Source organism: Pyxicephalus adspersus, chromosome 3 (genome assembly GCF_032062135.1).
Source record: "Pyxicephalus adspersus chromosome 3, UCB_Pads_2.0, whole genome shotgun sequence".
Taxonomy (NCBI): Eukaryota; Metazoa; Chordata; class Amphibia; order Anura; family Pyxicephalidae; genus Pyxicephalus; species Pyxicephalus adspersus.
Window position 1 is genome coordinate 111,641,829 of NC_092860.1, and position 18,882 is coordinate 111,660,710.

General features: G+C 35.0%; 1 protein-coding gene across 2 annotated transcripts in view; it reads right to left on the minus strand.

The window, feature by feature from the left end:
- The window catches only part of SPOCK3 (SPARC (osteonectin), cwcv and kazal like domains proteoglycan 3), a 162,558-nt gene that overhangs the window by 61,210 nt on the left and 82,466 nt on the right, over positions 1-18,882 (minus strand). For both annotated transcript variants that reach the window (XM_072406017.1, XM_072406016.1), the window contains exon 4: positions 3,533-3,647. In XM_072406017.1, coding sequence (XP_072262118.1) covers positions 3,533-3,647 — 115 coding nt within the window. The remainder of the gene's footprint in view (positions 1-3,532; positions 3,648-18,882) is intronic.

Consider the following 18,882-nt stretch of genomic DNA (forward strand, 5'->3'; position numbering starts at 1 on the left):
AGCTTGAGGAAGCTGTCACTGTATTTTCAGCATGTAAACTGAACAAAAAGGATAAATGGTGCTGTGTGCGTGTACTTATAAATATATATATATATATATATATATATATATATATATACACACACACACACACACACATATATATATATATATATATATATAACTGGAGAGACAGGGCTGACACACAAAGTGCTTATTTTAAAGCTCTAAATAATATAGGCAATGTCACGATTCCGGGACACAGAGCCGATAGGGGGCGCTACGGCTTGCACAAAAATAGTGTGAGCCCTGAGAGTATAAGCAGAGTATAGGCAGTAACCAGGTCTTCTTCAGAGCCTCTAGTGGTGAGGATGTTGCGCTGCTGGTTACTGCTAGGTTGTGGTCCTTGGGAAAACTGGGGTGGGCAGGATGATACACACTACAAAATCACTACAAGGAAAAATTGTCAAGGAAGGTGGGGGTCCAGGCAAGCAAGAGAGGTAAGGTCACAAGCCAGGGGTCAAATAACAGGGATCCAGGAAATAGACACCGGTAACATAGGGGCCACCGCAAATACAAGGAACACAGGAGACACGGAGAGATGATTAAAAGGCTATTCCCTGATTGGTCGGTGGGAATAGCAATACTGATTAAATCTGGAAGAGCAGGCACATCCGGGCTCAGAACTGCCCACATGCGTAAGTGAGAGGAGCCTGCGCTTTAGCTAGGAAGAGGTAAGTGTGACAGGTAATCCATTTCCCCCTTTGCTAACATTTTCCTAACCAAAGCAGTTACCTAGCTGCCTCTGTCTTCGATATTTTCTGAGTCCCTGGTCCTAAAAAAGTATGTTCCAATATTCCAATGCCTGTGATGTCTGCATTGATCCCAAACATATGTTCCAACTTTGTTCTGCATATTTACTATGTTGCTGTTAGACCATGTAGTTCCTGATAGACCATATATTCCTGTTAGCCCCATGCAAGTCAGATGGGGGCCAGTAGTGCCCTGCTGTTACAGATAAACTGACACTTATCCCAGAGATACACATGTTGGAATATAAACACGTTTAAAGGCTTTTATTGCAAAGATTACACAGGGACACCAAACTGTCATTGTGATTCTTGGTCTGCCTGCTTGTCCTGCACTAAACCGCTATTGCTGTTGATAGTTTTCTATTCTGTAACAAGTGCTGACACATGTAGCTTCTATGTTCAAAACACACACATTTTTTACATTTCCTGTAAAAATAATTTTAGGGCAGTGCCAAACTGTATTAGTATGAGGTATTATCACACACAGATTAATGATACCCTAGCAATATTAAAAATCCACAGTTCAGCAAACATGTACATACATTAGTATCCTTCCCACACAGCAATGTTGACTACTGCTTATTACTTTTTTGAAGTTCAGTGCAGCACTTTTGCTAGTTTTCTGGTAGAATTGCAATGGCCGTGACACTCTTTACTAAACAATACAGCACATTGTTATTCACTATTCCTGGTAACAAGGTCTGCACAACCATGATTCAGCATAGTTCTTTAATAGGGAAGGCTCAGAAAGGGTTGCTTTAATGATAAAGTCCTAAAATACTTATATGGTAATAATATTTGTACATCAGCTTAAAATTTAAAGCCATTTCTAAATGGCTTTACCTTTCACACATTCTCGTTTAATAATAATGTTAAAGCTATACTTATAAATGCTGACTTTACAAAACACTGGTCCGTTCGGACCATTTTAATGACCTTGCAAAGATAATGCATTGAATTATATCGAAATGACCTCTTATATGTCTATTGTATCCTTAGTCAATGCAATAGAACCTGATAGGTAGTTGAAAGTGGTGGATGATTAAGAATTTGCTTTTTCCATAGATTGTTAGTACATATACAGGTAGTCCCCGGGTTACATACGAGATAGGAACTGTAGGTTTGTTCTCAAGTTGAATTTGTATGTAAGTCGGAACATGTACATTATTTTAATAAATGCAATTAGAACAGATGTTTGTCTCAACATATTATTAGGCAGCATGGTGTCAGTTACTGTATAATATCCTCACTGTGAGGTAATCACAAACAAAGCAAAAAAAATTAAAAATTTTCTTCTGCAAGTCCTGCAAACCGCCCCCTCCAAGCCTCAGTTCTGCACACAGCGAGCAGGGAAGCCCCGCTCGTATCTAGGAGGCGTCCATATGTCAGATATCCTTAACCCGGGGACTACCTGTATATAGTACAATGGAGTGGTTTTGTAATTTTTTTTCTTCATTTATTTAATATATTATGGTCAGACTAAAAAAATATTTTACTAGGCAATTCTGAAATATTGAACATGACTATAGAGCACCCATAAAAGCAACCAGCAGATGAAGCTCCAAGATTTACCCTTTGTTCTCTCTCTTCCTACTATGTATTGTGAAAACCCCTACAAAGATCCATTTCAACTTTATACACAGTTTAACAATTGGGAAAAAATGAATCTACATTAGTTCCTAACTGTTTAACAACCATCGACTTTCTTGGTTGAATAAAAGGGTAATAACACACCCAGACAAATTAATTTTATAGTATTTAGGTAGTGGTGGGGTTAGTTTAAAACTCATGTATGAAAATCTGACCAATAAAATATTTTCTTAATCAACTGTGAAACAAACCTGCACACACAATCTTGACCTTATCTTCACCTTTTTAACATGGGGAAACCCCTTGAAAGAACTTTCAGGTCTTCAGAGGACCCTTATAATTACTATATCCACAGCTCACAGTACATTAGTGTAGTAGTCGATAGGAAGAATGACTCCTACATTGCTTGCCATTGGGAAAAATATCACCCTTACAGATTAAACTGGCTTAAAAGTTTCAAACTCTAATTGTTCAAGAAACCCCTAGCAACCAATGAAGGAACCCTGGTTAAGCAATACCGAACTAGATGCAATAAAAACTGGAAATCCTGAATAAATGTTTGTAGTCAATCACTTAAAATGAGCCCTGCACCTCACAGTGGGTTTTTCTTGTTGCAGTCAGCTGCACATCATTGCTCTGGAACCCCTTTCTGACAGTGACAACAGTGGACAACGTCTGCAAGCACAGCCTTTTGTAGTCCACATCAGGGTGCAGGTTACTAGTTTACAGGTAGGAGTACATTTAAGAAACAGTTATCACACTGTAATAAGTAATAAGTGCCTGCTTACTTACACAATCAATAAATATTCACTTAATAGAAACTTCAGGTTTACGACACATTAAACATCTTTTGAAACTATGTTAGGATGTTAAAGCTTGGGATGTTAGTAATTATATTATTACTAAAATAGTTTATTTCAATGTATGTTTTTAATAATTAGGTCAGCTGGGAATAAAAAAAAAAATTGAATAACATAAATAAATAGGTAATAATACATTTAAAAAAAGCATGACCCCTCAGGTGCCAGTTACCATTTCCCTTTGGTAAATAAAAACAACATCCAAAATGTTCCCATTATCTGTTCCTCTTCCTGAACTTTGCAAAACATACACATTTAACTCATCAACATAAAATCAAAATCATCACATACCTGTGGGTAAGTCTTCTGTGACTGACACACACTGCAGTGTCCTGAGTATGGGCAATGCATACTTTATGTCGATTGCATTTCATTTTTAGGCATGGGTCTTTTGCTGGATCCAAAGCTGAAAAAAAAAACAAGAACATATACTGAATGTTATATATTGGCCTTTGATAAAATTTACCTTGACAACATTAAAATTAAACTGAAAGTTGCAAGAATACAATAATAATGCATATATCTATAATTTACAGTTTAATTGAATAAAATATAATAAATTTCATACATTCTGAATGTTCCGATAAAAAAGTAAATATGGAATGCCAAAAAGAATACATTTATTTATTGTATATCATACATTTATTATGCTTAATATATAATAGAATGTACACAATGAACTAGACTCACATATTAAATCTACTCAGTTTGGAACTCACTTTGCATTGTTACCAGCATTGTTTCCTATATGCTATCTGTTACAATAGTCTCTGTATGCTTTGTGCAGTGTTAAAGGATCATTTTTGGACATTCAAGAAATTGCAGAAATTACATATTTAATACAATTTTATGTATATAGTAATTTTCACACGATACATCACATTACTAACAATATGATAGCAAATTACAATTTTCCCATTGAAAACAAAGTAATGTCTAATATAACGTAAAATTAATAAACTGCAATATTTCATGCATAGCATTATAGAAATATGTTTGTTTACACTAATGACCAAATAGTTTTTAATTAGAAAACAATATGGCTACTATAAGCAACTGTCTAGAGACATTTTGAAGAAGATGTGTATGTATACATTACAGTTTATCAGCCATGTGGTACCAGCAGGGACTCCTGACTATTCCCAGGGCCTTTTCCAATCTTAGACATTTCTTCTAGAGATTTAAACACAATTAAATGAAAGCGAGAACCATGTATTAAGTTGTTCCCCAATGCACTGCAGTAAAACTATTCTGGATTTTGTAACAGGAAAGAAGGTTCGGCAACTGTTTCAGTTTTTCAGACATTTTCCTTTTCACTGCCCTCTCTGAGCTGAGCTCCACCATTCATTTTATTGGTTTGGTTGCCCATATCTGCCTTCTCTCCAGTTCCACAATATCATTTTTGTGAACTGGTGCCCCAAATTGAACTGCATATTACAGATGTGGTCTGACCAATGATTTGTACATTGCTATGAGAACAGCCAACATTCCTAGTACATTGACCTCATTACCTTTGAGTTGAGGTTTGTTTCCTATGTTAACAACTGCTGATGACTGAGGGATTGAAGTTGTGGGGGCTTGCAAGTACCATTAAAATACCAGATGTCACACCAGAGTCTGACAAAAATCTATTTGGGATTTGATGCAAGTTTCCACCTAAAGCAAAGAACCATGATCTATGTTCATTTCTTACTAGAGTGAATTAAAATAATAAGAATAATATAGAATTAATTAATAATAATTAATTAATAATAAGAATATGAAAAATTTTAATCTTACAGTAGTATTTAATATACATAGTTTGACTATTACATGCTGTGACAGATAAACAGGTATTATTTCATATTGAGGATTGAAGTTCACTGGTGTACCCGAATTACTATTAAAATATATTATATATTTATTTAAGATTTAGGTCTATTTTAATCTCTATACTACATATGGAATGGAAGAATTGAGGCTGACAGTGGTGTGAGTACAAAAGAACCACAGATACATCATCCAATCTCATTACTTACCCATATAATTCAACTCCGTCTTCTACTCATATTTCTACTGTGTTCAAAAATCAGGCATAATGACAATTATTGTAAGGTTTCTTGTATTAACTGTCATCCTACTGGTTAAACATGCACAAAATGTGCTTACTGTTAAAATATTATATAGGGACCATAGCAATATGGGTGTCATTAATCAGACATAATGCTTATATAGCCACTGTTAAAAAAGACTAATAAAACGCAATTTTATTGTTTAATTTGTGTGGCAAGTCATAGTGGCTTGTTAAATACGAGATCATATGGCATACACATAATAATACTTTTATCTCAAATATGGCCCAATCACATGGAGCTGGGAAATAGAGTGATTTCTTTGGATCACAATGTTGAATCCCAAAACTTGCACTGCACCGTTGACAGAATATCATATTTATTTAGAAATAACCTTTATTTGAACATTACACTCACGTTAAGAACTTTAACACTGAAATTCTTTATAAAATAGATATCACAGGGGTGAACACACATCCAAAATTACTTCAATTTGTTTCCAATACAATAAAAGAGAGGTTTGTAAAGTCTTGTTGTACACTTTCTTGACATAGAATTGATGGTGTTTTTTTAGAGTCATATTTTTTAATAGGATTTATTTTTTCTGTTTATTCTGTCTATTATGTATCCTATTTTTTCCTAAGAGCCTCACAAAATGACATTTTGCTATCTGATTGCAATGCAGATTATTTTAAATATGTTTATTTAACTGCACACAACGAAAAGAGAAGGAACTCCTAAATTAATTACACACCCTAATAAGCAGGCCAATACAAGACCATCTCTAAACATTATTGTTAAAGAATACCTATGCCACTGAGCCATAACCCTATGCCCTTCCAGAAATGCTAGATTTCTAGATGTTATGCTGATCCAGAGAGTTCAACATTTTCATAGGCAGGCAGATGAAATAGTGAAATTAATGAATCTGCATACCAAGTAATTAGCAATTCCAGAAGTTTGAAGGGATGCTGAGAAGTTCCTGGCTTTCAACTTATTCCCCCCTGAGACTGATGTACTTAGTAAAGCGTAGTTGCAGCTTTTCTAGACTGTTCAAATAAAAGTCCTTTGGTTGGGTCGCAAACCAGCCCTCAGCAGCATCTTTGACGTCAGAAATGTCCTCAAAACTTTGCCCCTTCAAGTGTTTCTTCAAATTCAGATAACAGATTATAGTCCAAAGGGGCCAGGTCAGGTGAGTAGGGGGAATGGTGGACCCACTGGAAACCCAAGGTAATCAATTTGGTAGCCACAACCTTTGACGTGTGCGCAGGTGCATTGTCCTGCAAAAAAAGGATCCCTTTGGTCAACTTTCCACAGTGTTTTGTCCTATTTGCCTCCTTCAGCTGGTCCAGGAGGTTAGCATATTACTGTCCAGTGAGGTAGGTAGTCCACCAACAGAATACCGTCTTTGTCCCAGAAAACAGACGCCATGACTTTTTTGGTCAGTTTCTGGGTTCAGAACTTTTTCGGCCGCAGGGACCCACTGTGCAGCCATTCCTTTGACTGTTCCTTGGTTTCAGGATCATAGATGTGGAGCCTGGTTTCATCCTCAGTAACTAATCTACCAAAAAAGTCCTGCGCAGCTTCAAAATGGGTCAAAATGGCTTTGAATGCTTCAACTGGTTCCTTCTTCTGATCACTGTTCAAACATTACGGCACCCACTTCGCTGAAAGCTTGTGCATGTCTAGGATAGTGGTGATAACAAACCCAACACGTTCCCAAGAGATGTCAAGTATCTGGGCTATCTTTTTGGTGGATATTTGCCGGTCCTCAATGATCAGCTCATGGACAGCATCTCAGGTTGCCGGATCAGTTGAGGTTAGGGGGCGCCCACTGCGGGGCTCATCTTCAACGATGAAATGCCCAGTCTTGAAACAAGATATCCAGGTTTTTACAGTCCTGTAGGAAGGACACTTCTCCCCCAGTGTTTGTGACATCTCAGTGTGAATGTCCTTTGCTGAGTTTCTTTGGAGAAACAAAAACTTTATGACGGCCCGTAACTCCAACGACGTGAAACTTGCTTGTGCCTCTGCCATCATAGCTTCGCACTAAAAGAAAAAACAGTTCTAAGAATCGCAAAGACCTGATATTTGCACAGTTACAAACTAAGATTTAAGGCTGTCATATGCCCCCACACTCATTTTTCTATTTCATCTGGAAGGGGGCAAAGCCAGTAACTTCACAGGAGCCCCTCGTAGAAGTCATCAAATGCAGATCCATTATTCCTCAAGTGTTCCTTAAATATAAATGTCAAAGGAGGTGAATACATGTCATAACAAGTTCTGAATATTACATTTATTTTAAATGGATAGTCATTTTTCTGTGTATTCTGGAATTGGGCTTGCTGAGTGCTTGACTCAAAGCCAAATACATGATGTTAAAAAAAATAAATAAAACTCATGGATTCTTAGCAAACATTTCACATGGGACTGTAGATACATTTTACCTAAACAATGTATACATGTTACAATAGTTTTTTTATAAAATCAATTATGTAGATATTTTATTTTTCAAATGGAAAAAGTGCAAATTTCACAGAAGAATACAACATACCCCCATGGGAGAAATCTTTGGTATATATACACACATATATATATATATATATATATATACGTATGTATGCTATTAAGTATTAATCTTTTAATTTTGTCAAAAGCAAAGAAAAAGGTTATTATCTTTCAGATTGTAATTGCATATTCACTAAACTTATTCATGCATAAAAGAAGAAATGACCCCTGAAGTCACCTTAGTTAAATCTTATATTAGTTTTAAAATAAAGTACGGTAGTTCTTAGATTAAAAATAGTAGAATTATTCATTCTTATCAAATCAATGTATTAATTTCCTTTCTAGCTAGACCTTGCATGTTCTAACTTTTGAGAAACATCTTTTTAAGTCACATTATTTATTAAATAAAACATTTGAGGTAAAAATAATGCTGTGGTACATATTAAATTATGTATATACTGTTAGTAAAGCTGACTCTTGGTTTGGAAACAGTTGCTAATGCTAAGAAAATGAAATTTATTTGTTTTTTTAACATAATTAGTGCCAATTTATTTCAAAATAAAATCACAGATTATATGGTGCTCTTGACAATCTCCACCCAAGAAGAGCATTAAATTTAAAGCCTAGGCTCTAATTTAAGGCTCTGCAATACTATACTGATTTCCAGACAAATAAAGCAGTTTCTGTTAAAATTCAATAAAGGTAACAATGCAACTAAGTAAAAACACTGGTGTAAAAGTGCACTGGACTTCCAGACGTGCCATTTGATGCTGCAACTGCAGAAGTGGATGGCTTGAGCTTCCCCATCAGTGGACCTGAGTGTTTTCTAGAAGCAGCCTTAGCGACTTTAAACTGTGATTAGTTTGACTGCAGTTCTCCTATGTGTAAGAATTTTAATAAGATATTTTTTGATTGGCGTGGTGGCATCTGACATGAATCAATGATTACGTAAACTGCCCTGCAAATTATTTCTGAAGTTCCTATAAAAAGCCCAGAGCTGCTAGTACAAATTGTGAGCATACAGGAGCTGGCAATTTGACTTTTATCATTGAGAACAAAGGCTCAGTCCCCAAAATTACACACCAAGACGAGTATGCATATTTTCAAGAGTGTGGCAGTTATTTCTAGGCTTTTTACTGCAAAAGTCCTGTTTTTGTAAAAAGAGATGTTAGGGAAAAATTGGCCACTTTTTGCCATGCTGATAATGTATATTGCCAAATTTGTAAGTTAATTGCAAAGCCCTTGGATATTGTTGCCAAAATTGCTACCGAGTGCTGTGGTACTACAATGAATAGATAGTATGTAGTATATTACATAAGCATGTGCACACAGACCGAAAGGACGTTCTAATCCATCATTCTAGTCGGGAATGGGCACGGCCTCTGGCTGTCATCCAACTCTACAAACAGCTTATGAGCTATCTGCACAGCAAACAAAAAGACTTTTACCACCAAAGGAAATAGGATTTCTGAGGATTCAACTCCTACTACTTGTCTTGAAGGAAAAAAATAGAAAAGTGTATCTTGATCTGGGATAATTTTTGGGACAAACCTTATATCCACACCATTAATATAGAGATTACCTCAAATTACCCCTAAGTAATCAATTTGAGGGTATCTACATTCTATCATCTTGTCCTACCCATAGCACACCATGCTCTAAAATTAATAACCCATTGCTATATGTCTATAACACCTGAAAAAGCCATTAGGCGAAACGCGTTGGGATACCAGACGTTAATTTATTGATGTGACTAAACCTTCATTATTCTATAATGTATTAGTATTTTTTCTGTTTAGTATGCCTACCCTAACCCTATGATGGAGAATGGGAACAGGTAACCATGACCTTATAATTGTATTTCCTCAATACCACTCAAGCCACTCAAAACCCCTGCTCTTCTTTCAATAACTTTATATTTTCCAAATGAAAATGGGGTGGCTAAAATCAAAACTTATACAACGAGAGGAGTCTAACCATACTCAATAATAGCATATTACATGGACAAATAAACTTTGCATTTTAACACAATTTATTTGTAAAAGGTACACAACACAGTTCACCATATAAACTAATTCAAGCTCCTGTGCATCGCCTTCAAAACCCTCTAGCCACTCTCTTTGCTCTTTCAATGACCTACTAATGACTTTATCTCTTATAACTTTAAAACAAGCACAGCTTTAAGACTTTTCCAGAGCTGCCCTGACTCTCTGGAATGGTCTTCCACATCCTATTAGGCTTGCTCCTACTTTCTTCTCATTTAAAAGAGCACTCAAAACCCATATTTTCAAACTTGCCTACCCATATTTTTCTGTCTCTTAAACCCTTACTACTTCCTACCACTCTATACCTCCTCTCCTATTGCTTCCCCATGTCTTAGATTGTAAGCTCTCCTGGGCAGGGTCTCCTCCTCCTCCTGTTTTAGTGTCTGTATCTGTCTGTCATTTCAACCCCTATTTAATGTACATTGCAGCATATTTATTGGTGCTATATAGATTCTGTTTAATAATATTTCCTTATAAACTGTAACTTGCCCTAATGTTTACTGTTTGTAAACACTGACAAATACCATTAAAACTATTCTGTAATGTGGTATTTAAAAAGTGCAAAAAACACAATTATGGCAGAAATTTACAGCTATACATTTCTCTTGCTCATTTATATTTCATCCCAAGGCGAGTAATTATCCCTCCTAGTCTTTGCCTTGGGAATTCTTTTATTTTAACAATATTTTATCATTTACATTTTATGTTACTATTAACATTAAATGCTTTTGCTTTCCTTTTGTATATAAGATTTTATTTTTTTGTTTTGCAATGTTTATGTATGTAATGATGTGCAATGTTTATTTGATGCACAATATGCAGCTGTTAGAAGTTATAACACAAGTGCATAATTTATTGTCAAAATCACACTAACATTGATTGAAGAGCATGCAAACATGCTTCTAAAATGCTTAATAGAAATTTGATTAGGAAATCATGACTAATATGACATAGTTAATTAACACTTAATAATAGACTAGATTTATAATGTGACTTGTAGAACATATAAAGAGAAAAGAATCTTGGTATCTAACATTCTTCATCCATGCACACTTTATTATTATAACAAGATTACTATGCAGACTTGATTCTGTACATTAAATTAATTAGTGTTTTGACTGACATTTTGAAACTGTCTAATAAGCTCTTAAAAATCTGCTACAGACAGGTGATCTTTGGAATAACAAAATAAAAGTGCTAAGGCTTAGCAGAATCCATTAAAATCCAGCCCAAAAGTCTCTAATTTAGGAACATAACAAGAGATTCAAGAAAATTGCCATACCATAATTGTAGCAGTTAGACCTCAATGTCAAGAACTAAAGAGAGGGCAGTTGTAAAACATTAATCAAAAACAGGCTTTTGTCGATCATCTCTCAATCAAAGAAGTTTGTCACGGGAAGAAACTGGGAGAATTTGCTAGAGATTTAATGGAAAATGATTCATATCATAAAATGTTTTCCATAACTTGGCCAAACCTCTGTCTCGTACCACGATTATCATGGCTGCTTAAACAATGTGAATCACAAAGTATTGAAAAAAAAGTATTGACAGATCGGATAGGTTTCCTAATAGATCTTCACACAGGGCTTGTGGTTCTATTACCTTTGACACCTGATAATTAAGCAGATATTTTCTGGAGTTTTTTTTAAATTATGGTATAAGTCGCAGTTATTTTTGTTTCAATGAAAATCTAATTTCCTATTAATTTCAGCACTAAAACACAGATAAAATGATTTAGATATAAAAGGAATAAAGAATGTGGATTGTTTTGTTGCACGCTTTATATTCCAGCTAAAAAGAGTTCTTAATGAGGCTTATGATCAGGTTTACATGCATTGCTAGCACATTTTTGTCAAAGTGCAACAAATTTCAAAAATGAATCTGTTGTACTCTAAAAATAAATAAACCTTCAAAAATCTAATCCACCTTTTCTTAGATTTTTTACATATGGAAGATGCAGGTTGAATCCCTTGCCATAGCATATGCAAATAGTGAAAATGTTCCATCAATCAGAATAAAAAAATTTTGGAGTAGTAAAATGATTCCTTTAAATGTATGTAGGCCAAAAAAGTTAGTAGTAGTTTTGTTTACAGTGTCACCAATTTTAAATCTAAATACATGTGGGAGGCTTGGAGAGTGTGTAATAATCACAGAGACAAATACGATAATATTGTTTACATAAACATCTTATTCTAATTATTAATAAACATTTTAATTAATAAAATGTTTGTGAAATATTAATTTACAACTTTTGGTAAACATCAATTTATTTAGCATTTTTAATGAACAATTGTAAGCTTAAATGGAAAATGTTCTCACTTCCTCCTTGTAATTTGCAGTACCATTTGTTGAACCATGCTGCATATTATGTTGCCACTTTATACAGTGCTGGAACAGGGGCTTTAGTCAAGGTGGAGAGAATTATAAACAGTTTGAAAATGCCAGTCACTTTAGGCCCAAAACCTTCAGGCGTCTACTACAAAGCTGAAGGTGAAAGGAATTTCAACTTTCAACAGGACAATAACCCCAAGCATACATCTAAATCAACATATTGATAGACTCCTACCTAAAAAGACTGAATGCTGTAATTACATCAAAAGGTACTTTAAAAAAGTATTAGTATTGAACTATTTCTAGGTATGTTTGTTTTCATAATGAATTGTACAAGATATAGGTCACATTAAAGGTGGGAAGTTTTGAGATTTTTTCCATGGTCTCATTTTTTTACATCACAAAACCTGGCATTTTAACAGGGGTGTGTACATTTTGTATAGCCACTGTAACTAAAAGTTATTAATAATCATATCCTAAATCTTACTTTAAACTTTTTAAAAAAGCACAGTATTCTTGCTGCCATAACAGATTAGTGGATACCTGTAAAATGAAAGAAATGTATGCTGTATACTAGTCATTGTACAAAAATGAGGGTGACACAACATTAAAACATATACACCACAGGCAGGTATGTAAATGTACTTCATAGAATGGTGTCTAGGTGAGATGTCTGCAGTTTGGAATAATTAATTTTCCCTTTCTGAAGTTTATTATGGTCCAGAGTAAGTTCCATCCATGGCCTTAGTTTCTGTTATTCCTGCTAAGAATCTTTGAAAAGAACTTCACTTTAAATGGCTTATTTTTCCTTGTAAGTTGAAATGTAACATATTGTAGAAAGTGATTTAATGACACAGGGACACAACCTGTTCTTCGCTAATGGAAATTCTAGGCAGTACTGTATCTTAACTCATCTGTAACTTATGAACTGTGTTACCATGTGCTGTAGTTTACCTTCTCATTGCTTTCTGGAAACAGCAACCTGTGTTATTCCAAAAAAGTTGACTTTTTTTATAGATTGCCCTTCTTTGATTCACTCTCCATATTCTTTGTTTTAGATTTACATTTGTACTTACAAAATAATAGTTTGTAAGGGACATTACTACTTTAATCAGAAGAAGGCTAAATATTCTGGTTAGTAATGGAAACCACCCGCAGTTGCCACATTTCTTTATGTATTGCTTTTTTAATGTATGAGGAAAGTCTTGTGTAAATACACTCTGTGTTTACTCTGCTGTATAATACTAGTGCTGACAGTTCTCTAGAACTAGAAGAAAATACAGCTAAGCTATCATTGCAGATAAACAAAGAGTGAGAAGAGTTTTTTCCAGCATACCACTCCTGTTGGGGATTGCTCAATTACAACATTTTCTCCTGCAGTGCGCTTATCAAGAACTTACAATCAATATAACAACCCCTTACAGTGCTCTTCCAAAGTATTAATCATCCTATTCACCATTTTTTTTTTTTTTTATACACTTTACAAAAAAAAACACCAGCAATCCTGGATACCAAGTCCTGCTGTTAGTGCCAATAACTCAACAAGGTTCGCTCTCTCTTTACCTGCAGCCTTCAGTTTTGTTAAGTGTATACAATATATGTAGAAAGCTGCAATGTAAAGGTTTTTAGCAGTAGAGACTTTTTGTTTACCCGTGACCTGGGCACAAGGTCTATTTTAGAGTTATTACAAATCAAAATTATGTTTCATTCTTAAGTGGAAAATATTCTACTGAAACACACCACACTTTAACTATAATACAATAGGACTTTAGAGAATTGGGTAATGATAGAAGGATATATCCACAGGCCAATAAGATATTTTTTGATGTACTATCACAAAGGCATTAGAACAAATACAATTAGTTTACATTTCTTTAGAGATACTTTGTTTGTGGTAAATAATATTTAACACGTCACATGTATTTCACATATGTAAATAATTGAGTTTTTAAAAAGTAATTCTCCTGGTAATACAACATTTTAAAATGTGCACAATGGCTGCCCGGTTTTGGTATAATGTCTAAACTACAGACATAAACCTTTCACATGACTTAACAAGCAGTAAAGGAGCTTTAAGTGAAATTCCTATTGACATCTAAAGCTGCACACACTATGGGAAAATTCATCTGGAGATTTCCCAACACAGGTGCCAAAATGTACGAATCTCTCCACATATTTAATCTGGCAGATAGAACCAGCCTGCCAGCCTACAGGCCTTTAAAGTTAAACAAGAAGGGGCTGCTTGGAAGTGGAACTTGGAACTGAAAACCAACCTTGGAGTGTCTGTTGTAATCACAGAGATTAAAATACTGTATTGTACCTGCAGTGGCCAGAGATGATTTGTTTAAAAACCCCTAAATTAGTTGTTAAGAATATGTAAATATATACAACATAAATACTTTATTGTCCTTGGTCTAAGCCCAGGTGCGCAGACAAATTCTGTAGGCTGACACTGATAAACTCGCCACTGTAAAGTGTAAATTGCTAAGCTGCTTTACTAATTCTGTGGTACTATACATGGAATGGACAGGTGTAAAGGTGATGACAAGCCATAAAAAATTTTCTCATTTAATCCTAAGTAATAGATATGCACATCACATATGATGTTGAATGTCAGTGTGCATAAATGTGCATGGAAAAGAGACCTGTTTTGTGACCACTCCAAGAAACAACTGTGTCAACATATCAGGCAGTTAGGTAATAGTGTATGGAGCTAAAAATCTAAAGCCTAAATGAGACTTCCACTTTCCCTTCTAATATACTTAAAAGCACACTGCAGTCATAGCTGAAAGTTAAACAAGTGCACGGGGACACAGCTTACCTGTAATAAGTGAGTTTTTTATCCAGATAGAATTGTAGAGAATGAGCCCACTCTTTTATGGTTAACCCATGAATCTTTGTGGCTCTCACTACATTCACAAGGACACATTTCGGCCAGCAAACCTAACTTCATGCATAAGATCATTCCCGAACCTAAGTGACTTTGGCTGCTCAATGCATTTTGTCCTACCTTTGTCCCTCCACAGAAGTATTTCCCAGGATGGACCTCTCTATAATAGGATATTAGCTATGGTTGATACAAGTGTTACATTTTACCTGGACTGCGTCATCAGTAAAGCACAACTACTACTATCATACCCTTTGTAGGGTTGGACTCTTGGATTTCTACTACTTACCTTTTAAAATTAGCACTCTCTCCTGGATTTTTCAAGGATACTCCTCCAATTAGATTTGAATAAAACCCCAATAAATGTAACCTGAATTTATGTGTCTCAAGCATCCCTGAGGATGCCTTTATGGCAAAACGCGTTGGGAAACAAGAGACCTAAGGACCCCACCTTTAAGGTTACACCCAAACAGACCCTGTCCGGCAATTACAACAGGATGCTTTCTAATATATTTGTTCTTGAATAACTAGGAGTGCTTTGTTTAGAATTATATTTCCCCATTCTTCACCCAGCATGTCGTTAATGCAATGAGGAATTAAGGAGGGGTCTATCATATTGGTGACCATGTAATGTATTATGTACCAATCAGTATTTTGACTCGTTTCAAATAAAAGTTATCCAAAAAAACCCTCCTTTTACTTCTTTCTGCACCTAAGCAATACATATTAAGATGTTTCTAATGGCCATTAGTCAGACTGAAATCTGCTTTGGTAGTAAATTATTTGTGATACTGGTGCTAATAATACAGAATTTGAGAGCAGTTAAACAGTTTATACCTCTGCAAAAAGAGATCTATACTGTCATAGGTCCTATCTCTAGGTAAATGTACTTATATTCTTTACTTAATCTCATACCAGAAAGAGGTGGTGTGAAGATTCAGTCCTGATTAACAACATACAAAGATCTAAGGACTCAACCTATAAACATCTAAGTATACTGCACTTGTATCATATGAAAGTATGTAACTTTAAGATTATTCTATTTTATTCTTTTTATTAGAAAAGACCAGTGCCCTAAAAAAACAATGCAAATCCACTCCTAAATCTGACTGGTTGCCATGAATTGAACGTAAAACTTCACTGCTTTATCGGTCAAGTAAATGATGATAACATTTATTTTTAAATAAATGTACAAAAACTGCATTTTACCAGATAGAATGCTGCGCCTTAACTGTTGCTGTCACTTGTCAGTTTTTTTCCTTGAAACTGAAATATTACAGCTAGCCATATCAAATACAACCAGCATGTAACACATAAATTGAACTTATAAACCCTAAAACTCAAAATAGCCAGGACTTATAACCGCTAGACATTAGTTTAAGCTGTACTTTTAGACTGATCCGTCCCCAGATGCAGCATACAATTATGTTGTAAATTGATGTCAATTGGAATAATTGCTAGCATACCACATCATGGCCTGGTGTGAATTGGGCTGGCACGTGAGAGCATTGCTAAGTCAAATCTTTTTCCCAAATTGTTTTAAATTGTGTCTTGTTATTTTTGTCCCACTTTTCTAATTTCTTAAGCTCAGTAAGATTGTTCTTGCAATTACAACATCTTCCCTCCAGAAAAATGTCAAGAGTATAGTACTATAATTTTCGCATTTCTAGGTAACAGTTTTAGGCCATCTTCATGGAATAGTCATGCATTTTTCTCTGACAGGAGCCATATGTATAGTAAAGACATTTACCACGGTTGTAATAAACAATTTGTAAACCTTGGATTGTAGCTAAACTGCAATTTACAGCAAAAAATGGAAAAGCTTGGCTTAATGGTTATGACAGAAAACTATCAAACTTTGAAAACTTGTTAAAAAATATTCTTTCACCTTATTTTCTTGAATATTTTTTTAAAAATAAAACAATATTTATTTCTACAAAATCATGTTTTTTTTAAATAAAGAAAAGTCATACTGAAGTTTCCCTATAGCCAAATCTGATCCTGTTGCAAATGCATGGCTTGAAATAAATTAACCACTGGGTTTAGGAAGGAATCTGAAAAATCAGTAATTTTTATTTTTACTTTATTTTTAAACTTGACATTTTATCTGACATTTTCAGGGGTTGGGTATTGGTTGCTTGCAGAATTTTCCTGTCATTTGTCTGACCACACATACAGATGTTTGGAAGTGGGGTTAATTAAGAGGCTGATCACCTAGAAAAGTGTATATTTAGTTTAAAAAGGGAAATTATTTTATTGAAGTCAAGATCACTTAAAACACTCAAACAAGTGTAAAGGAAATTACATTTTTTTTGCTAGCACAACAGGATATTTAAAGCTAAACTAAACTCACCTCTCCTGCTTCATCCCCATCATCTTCATTGGGTTTTCTTCCAGAATGGGACCTTCAATCACCTTTATTAGTCGGGCTGGAATGACGTATGCACAGTAGTTCATTCATTCCTGGCACCCAGTTTCTGATGAGAAACTCAGCGTAAATTCAATAAAAGATTTCAAACACGTTGGTAGGTTTGTTTTATTGCAGAAGGGACATAAACATTCCCTTTTGAAAAAAGGAGCTGCCTGCTCACAATTTTTTGTTTTTACAGGTTATTTCTACTTTAACATTAACACAGCTTATTTACTAATATACACTTTACAACAGCTTCTACTACAGAAAATTAACTCGTTTGTGTGATCAGGCAGGCAAGCAAACGTCAAGAATTCACGGGGCCAATGACATTCTCATTTCCTTTCTTTTAGCAGTGTCCACATTTAAAACCAGACAGGTTCCTTTTAAAATCCCCTAAATATTTTAGAACCTGTCTGGGCAGAATTTTGACACATTATCAATTCACCCTCCACAGACCATTACTAGAACAAAAGAGTGAACACTTACTAACTGCTCTTTTGGCTTTGCTCCATTATTGCTCCCTCCCAGACTCTGTAGCATTTTGGCTAGCAAAGTAATAATCTCATTGGAATGAGTACTCTCTTTAGTGTCCCTATTCCTGCGATACTGCTACTAGAAACAGAATTTCAAGTGTGACATGGCCCAATATGCAAAGTGAAAAATTTTCTGAAATATGCCCCTCACGGCCACCCTTTTCTCTATATTAGTTCTGCAAACTGCTTTTCAGCACTTTTAGAAAATACATGAAGTCCTAAACCAAGAAGTGCATTGGAGGTTTAATATTCATATCAGGCAAAACCAAAGGAGATTACAACACAGTATGCTAAAGTCTCCTGAATGTTTATCACTGTAGCCGTTATTTCTTATTTTTTTTTAAATGCTTGTCACTTTCTATTTACAGCAGGCCATTTTCCATTACAGCAGAGATAATTATTCTCTGTTTCTATTCTTCTTTGATCATCATTCCACTCCTGAAGTTGTACTTAGCAATGGGGATTGACTTTACAATTACATTAACATAAACCTGCATCTTCTTTTGTATGGTCCCCGCTTCATGCATTGATAGAGTCACTGATCTGGAAACAAAGCTCTTGTAAACATCAAAACTTGGGACTAAATTGTAGATATGAATATCAAGCCTATGCATTCTGACATAATTTATAATCTCACATGTCATTTAATTCTTGACCTTTTCTTATCATGCTGACCTTATAACTCTCAAGTGTCCCTGAATTATCATGTTATATTAATTGCCAACATATTTACTGAAATTACTCACAAACTCAGTTCTTATTCTGCAAATTAGTTCTTACGTTTTCTATTTTTCTCTGCCACCTCCTGCAAGACCTTTTGCCTCCTATTATCCTTTCCTTTCATTAGTTCATTCACAAATAGTCCTCTTGCAG